Source organism: Giraffa tippelskirchi, chromosome 3 (assembly GCF_054371585.1).
Source record: "Giraffa tippelskirchi isolate mGirTip1 chromosome 3, T2T-mGirTip1v1.2.pri, whole genome shotgun sequence".
Classification (NCBI taxonomy): domain Eukaryota; kingdom Metazoa; phylum Chordata; class Mammalia; order Artiodactyla; family Giraffidae; genus Giraffa; species Giraffa tippelskirchi.
In genome coordinates this window covers 189,600,856-189,607,382 of record NC_137277.1, presented here as the reverse complement: position 1 = coordinate 189,607,382, position 6,527 = coordinate 189,600,856, and the positions used below count along the sequence as shown (strand labels likewise).

The window sequence follows — 6,527 nt, the reverse complement described above, 5'->3', positions numbered from 1 at the left end:
GCGGAGGAGCAGCAGTGCGGCCTCCGCGCTGACCAGCTGAGGGGCCTGATCCTGCCCGTGGCTTCTGCCCACCCCCGGCCACAGCAGGCCAGTTAGAGCTCTCCACGGAAACAAGCCGCACGGCACGGCCCAGCCTGCCTCTTGCGCTGCGACCCGACGGGACTGCCGAAAGGTAACTGAGGCCACGTGAGCGAGAGCGCTCGGTACGACGCACTGCCCACAGGGGACAGGACGCAGGGCAATGGTGACAACACCACGTCAAATCCAAGCCCTGCAGATGACTTCCAAGAACACCTCCCACCCACTCAACTTAACATTTCATCATTTCCCAACAAAGACCGTTTCTCTGACTCACATTTCACACGCCCATCCAATGTCTGAGCCAGTGTTTAAAAATTACGATCTTTCACATAGAACTCCCAATGTACGGCGCCCCCAGAAAAATCTGAAAACAAGCCCCAGAGAATCAGAGCTCACAGGGCAAGAAGCAACAGGAGCAGAGGGCGCGCTGGCCAGACCTCCCGTGTACACGAAGGCCACCCTTACCAGGGGCCGGGTGCAGGACCCCTGGTTCCGAGCATGTGCTGGGTCTGCGTGCGTGGCAGTTCAGCCTTCTGCTCTTTCGCGCCCATCTGAGATGACTCCCTGCCCAGCCAGGACCTGCCCCGCTTCTAGCCACCTTTCCCCGTTTCTATCACAAGCAGCCGGAGCGGGCTTTCTCTCTCCTAGAGAACCAACCCTTCTCCTCCTTCCTTCCTGAGTTAATCACACAGCAAAGGTAGCAAGCTCACAGGTCCACACAGCTGCCTCTCTCTCAGAGGTGGCGTCTCTATAAACTGACATAAAGAGCTGCACGATGGACCTAAGGACTGCCGGCAAGAGTCTTATCTGTGAATGACCTGAGTCTCCTGCAGTAACGTTCTTCCCTAGTACAACTGTTCTGAATGCATACAATGGAACTAAATATACCACTACAGCATGTGAACAAGTTTTCACGCTACTATTTTTAAAAGACATCTAACTGATGAGCAGCAGCTGGCAACTGATCATCCCTCCGAGAAGCTGGTGACCCAGTGACAAGAGCACGGCTGCTCGGGGCGGGCTCAGGTTGCCGCCCTGGGCCAGAACCCACCGGCCAAACGATCTAGTAACTCAGCTGGCTCCTGATCGTATTTTACTTCTTTTCATGATTTCTCACAGTTCTATAGCTTTTTGAATACTTTGAACATTTTCAAATAACATTATCTCTGCCATCATTTTGAGACCAGTCATTCCATGTGTGTGTGTGTGTATATATATATATATACACACACACATGAATACACTTTTTTAAAAGATACACATAATTACCTTGAAATCTGATTACAAAATAACCATTTTGTGATATCTCAGTTAAGTGTATACAAATAATATTTTAAAAATAGTTTTACTAATCAAAGAAGAAATCTAAACAGAATTACATTCCACTCCAATCAATACTGTCACAAAATCCCAAAAGTTTCCACAGAGGACCACAGTGAAGTCATTCTTGATGATCTGGTGTTGAAACTGCATTGTTTCCTATGCAGAAGAGTAAGAGATTTTTCAGTACAGGAAGTGTCCGTCTAACAATGTTCCCTTCTGTATCATTTGTTCTCATACAAATAGATATTTTAAAAATAGATGTGATGAGCTCTTTAAAAGCCCATTTTTGTGCTTTGTGCCATTTCAAGCTAGAAGGGAAGCCACTGAAGCACGTGGGAGGCTAGATTTGTGTCCTGCTTTGGCTGGAGAAACGTCCACAGGGGCAGAGAGACCAGCACAGCCTGCAGCCAGGTCCTCCTGGGCGTGTGGCCTCTGCTTCCCCGGACCTGACTGTGAGCTTCTGGAAAGTGGAAACACGGCAGCTGGGGGAACGGGGCGGGCAGTAGTAACTTCAGAGCTCCTGTCTTTGACTTTATGAACACAGCCATCACAGAAAGAATCACAGTCAGAGGAAACTCATCTCCTCTCTGGAGGAGCCTCGTAAGCCAGTGGTAGCGTCTACCTGGAGACGAGGTGTCTTGTGTGATTTGAACTCCGCGTGGAACAAGGTGTATAAAGGCAACCTACTATGGCCCCAGCCCCAAATGAAACTGTACGAATAAGGCACGTACCAGGTCGATCAGGTCACTGAGGTTTTTCTCGATTTGCTGTGGAGGCAGGCGCCTCATCAAGTCCAAGGCACAGTCCAGCTGCTGATCACTCTGCGAAAAGACAAACAGGAGTGTCTGAGTCATTCTGCCGATAGAAACACCAAAAACAACCTTTACAAAGGCGCTCCAACAGTTGCAGCTTGCCCAGTATCCTGAGAGCAGACAGGCCTGCGGCGGTCCCTCTGCCACGGCTCCTGGGGGGAGACCAGCCGGTCCCTCCAGCACAGCAGTGTCTGTCTCCAGTGGAGGACTCAAAACATCGCGAAGTTTGCGGAAGGGGCCTGAGGAGTTCGGAAAGCTGCCCTGCTCAACACACGTCTCAAAGTCTCACGCACTTTCCTTCTCCACCTTGACAGACCGGCAGATGCATGACTCCCAACTGACTTTGCAGTGAGAAGGCTCAAGGAGCAGGTCAAGCTTTGTTCTCTGCTGTAATTTGCCCATGACTGTCAGGACATGTCACCAGGCGAGGTCCCCCGATGAGCTCCAAGTCAAGGACAAAAAAAGGGCAAAGAACAAGACGTGCGCCTAAGTGTAAGGGCTGCAGTCATTCATCCGAGGCTGGGCCTATCTTCCCAGGTGCCAGGCCCTTGCAAAGCAGACCAAGACCGGAAATAGCTCCACTCAAGAGCTCCCTCCCGCTGGCCAGGTGGACAAGGGCATAAACTGGGGTCGGTGCTCTGCAGGGCCAGGAGGATAGAGACTGCCTTGGCTCTCACACTCATCTCTTCATTTAATATTCATGCTGCATGGTTTCCCTGATGGCCCACTGGTAAAGGATCCACCTGCCAATGCAGGAGACTCAGGTTCGATCCCTGATCCAGGAAGATCCCACATGCCTCAGGGCAACTAAGCCCGGGAGACGCAACTACTGAGCCCACGAGTCGCAATTATGAAGCCCTGTGCCTAGAGCCTGCGCTCCGCAACGAGAGGCCACGGCAATGAGAAACCCACGCACCACAGCTAGAGAGGAGCCCCTGCTCTCCGCAACTAGAGAAAAGCCCGCTCAGCAATGAAGACCTAGCGCAGCCAAAAGAGATAAATTACAATATTCACGCTGTAGATACACTGAGAGCCACCACGTCGCCGTCAACGTCAACGAGCAATAAACCACGGAGGGAGGGAGGGAGGAGCCGAATCCGGGTGAGGCCAGGAGAGCGCGAAGTGTTAATTCAGTGCACGGTGGGCTCTAACACAGAAGGAAGCCAGGGCTCTGGGGGAGCAATCAGAAGTAAGGTGAGACAGGCGGGCCTGGGCAAACGGTGAAGACCACCGCATGCAATGCTAGAAGTGCACGTAAGGCAGGTGGAGCCCCCAATACAACCAACCAGAGGCGCCGTCTGATCTGCAACCTTAATCTGCTCTGTGCAGACCCATCTCAGGATTTCTGAAAGCCCTAAATCAACAAGCTGCAGAATCTTTATAAACTATACGAGGTAATCCTGGAAATGCTACATTTGACAGTAATCAAATATAAACTCTTGAATCCGACCACCTGCACTTCCATGTACATCAACCACAAACAGGCTGTGGGACAAAGACCCACTTTATATACACTCAGAGACATAACGCATATGTTAACTGAAGGCCATTTCCCTCCCGGGTAATCGATACAGCATATCCAGCAGGCTGTTTGTAAAGAAAAGAAAAAAGAAAAAAGAAAAGAAAAACAAAAAACCTTGTCTCCTGGCTCAAGATGGTTATCAACGAGAATTTATTCTGAGACACAACAAACAGGTTATACTCTGCAGAGACATACGTACACTCCAGAAGCCTAACAGCACTTGTTTTGCTTAGTGAAACTTTCCAGCAACCAGGTATTCCCCACGTGCGCCAGCCCTTCTATGCCAGCCAAGCCCATGGGACATGGGTCTGGCCCACCGATGAGGAAGACGTTTTAGTACTTCTAGGGTCGAGAACGCACACACGAACGACCCTGACGCTGCTGACTTCTATTCAGTGCTCTGTGCTGCAGTTCATTAACTTGGGACCTTGGGCAAATTTCTTAACCTCTAGGGACATCTATTCATCCTGTGAAGGGAATAAAGAAAACTACACTTAAAATGGAGCCAGGAGGCCAGAAGGGGGAGCTCTCAAGCACCAACACACAACACCAATCACACACTCCAAAGGAAGAGAGGACCCTGCATCCCAGGAGGAGGAAAGATTTCTCCTTGTCCAGCAGCAAGCCCAGCCCAGGGGAGGACATCACCACCCCGAACTCCCAAACTCTCCCCTTCCTCCAAAGCACCCCTTCTCAACTTCCTCCTTTTTCTCTATAAAGTAAGGTTCCTCCCCTTTGTTTGCTATACTTTGCTATTTTTTTCCTGAACTGTAATTCTTTGCAATTCCCAAATAAGTCCATTCTGCTGGTAAAATACCCAGCTATTTTATTTTTAAAGGTTGATAATCCATAAAATGAGGATACTATCTACTTCACAGAGTTGTCAGGATGATTTACAGAATACTTGTGAAATGCAAAATACATATTAGTATATGTTTGATTGGGAGTGTTTTTGTGTATGTGCACAAATAGATATTTCAATTTTTAAAAATATTTTAAAATATAAATATTTTATAACATTTGCCCCACTCCAGCCAACCCAGAAGTCTCTCCTATTGCTCTCAACAGAAGCTAGCTGTTCAAACTCTGTAAATAGCTCTGTACACCCTTGGCCATGCAAGAACAGAAAACCCTAAATGAATCAAGTCAAACTAGTTAAAAAGTATAAACTAATGGGCCAAAGACCTTATCAGATGTCTCATCAAAGAAGACACACAAATGGTAAACAGCACCATCTGAAAAGACGCTCCACATCACACGTCACCAGAGAAATACAAAGTAAAATGAGATACTATTACACATCCATTAGAATGGACGAAATCCAGAATTCTGTTAACACCGAAAGCTGAAAGGAACGTGGCACCACGGTAACTCCGATTTGCTGCCGGAGGATACGCAGAACTGCGCAGCCACTTCCAAAGACAGCTTGGCAGTTTCTTACAAAACTCAACATACTCTTACCACACAATCCAGCACTCACGCTGGAAATGAATGTCCTCACCAAAGCCTGCCATCAACTGTCTGTGGCAGCTTTGCTCATAATTGTCAAAACTTGGAAGCACTCAAGATGGCTTCAGTAGGTGAGCGGATGAAGAAACTGTGGTAACACATACAGACAATGGATGTTATGGCACCAGGAAAGGATGTGCAGGAGACAAATTTTGCGCGCCCACTAAGTGAAAGAAGCTAATCTGAAAAGGCTACATACTGTATGAATCCAGCTATGACCTTTTGGAAAAGACAAAACTACAGAGACAGTAAAAAAAAAAAAAAAAAAAAAAAAATCAGTGGTTGCCAGGGGTTGGGAGGGAGAGAGGGATGAGAACAGCATAGCACAGAGGGATTTTAGGGCAGTGAGACTATATTATAACTATATAATATCGTTACACTGCGTATAACGGTGATGATGGCAGGCATGTGTCATTAGGGGCTTCCCTGGTGGCTCAAGTGTAAAGAGTCTGCCTACAAGGCAGGAGACGTGAGTTCGATCCCTGGATCGGGAAGATCCCCTGGAGAAGGAAAGGCTACCCACTCCAGTATTCTTGCCTGGGAGATCCCATGGACAGAGACATGGGCAGAGGAGCCTGGAGGGCTGCAAGTCCATGGGAGTCGCAAAGAGTTGGAGACAACTCAGTGACCGCAAACACACACACACACACACACACGGGCTGATCTGCCTACACACACACACACACACACACACACACGGGCTGATCTGCCTACACACACACACACACACACACACACACACACACGGGCTGATCTGCCCACACACACACACACACACACGGGCTGATCTGCCTACACACACACACACACACACACACACGGGCTGATCTGCCTACACACACACACACGCTGATCTGCCTACACACACACACACACACGGGCTGATCTGCCTACACACACACACACACGCTGATCTGCACACACACACACACACACACACACACACACACACACACACACACACACACACACACACACACACACACACACACACACACACACACACACACACACACACACACACACACACACACACACACACACACACACACACACACGGGCTGATCTGCCTGCCTGCTTGGTGGTGCTGTGTGCAGGGATCGGGGGATATGTCATTTCAAATCTGTCCAAACCCACAGGATGTACAACCACCAAGAGTGAGCCTGAATGAAAACCATGGATTCTCAGTGAGGATGACGCCGGGCAGGTGCGTCAGCTCTGACATGCTGACAGCAGGAGGGGCACAGGGTGCAGGGGAAATCTCTGCAGCTCTGCTCGCT

At 49.1% G+C, this 6,527-nt stretch overlaps 1 protein-coding gene across 9 annotated transcripts in view; it reads right to left on the bottom strand.

Annotated features, from left to right (window-relative positions):
• The window catches only part of CAPZB (capping actin protein of muscle Z-line subunit beta), a 136,743-nt gene that overhangs the window by 69,999 nt on the left and 60,217 nt on the right, over positions 1 to 6,527 (bottom strand). For 7 of the 9 annotated variants that reach the window (XM_081574903.1, XM_081574905.1, XM_081574900.1 and 4 more), the window contains exon 2: positions 2,136 to 2,225. In XM_081574903.1, the coding sequence (XP_081431029.1) occupies positions 2,136 to 2,225 (90 nt within the window). Of the gene's footprint in view, positions 1 to 2,135; positions 2,260 to 6,527 lie in introns of all 9 variants that reach the window. The other 2 variants (XM_081574902.1, XM_081574901.1) reach the window with 1 other exon arrangement.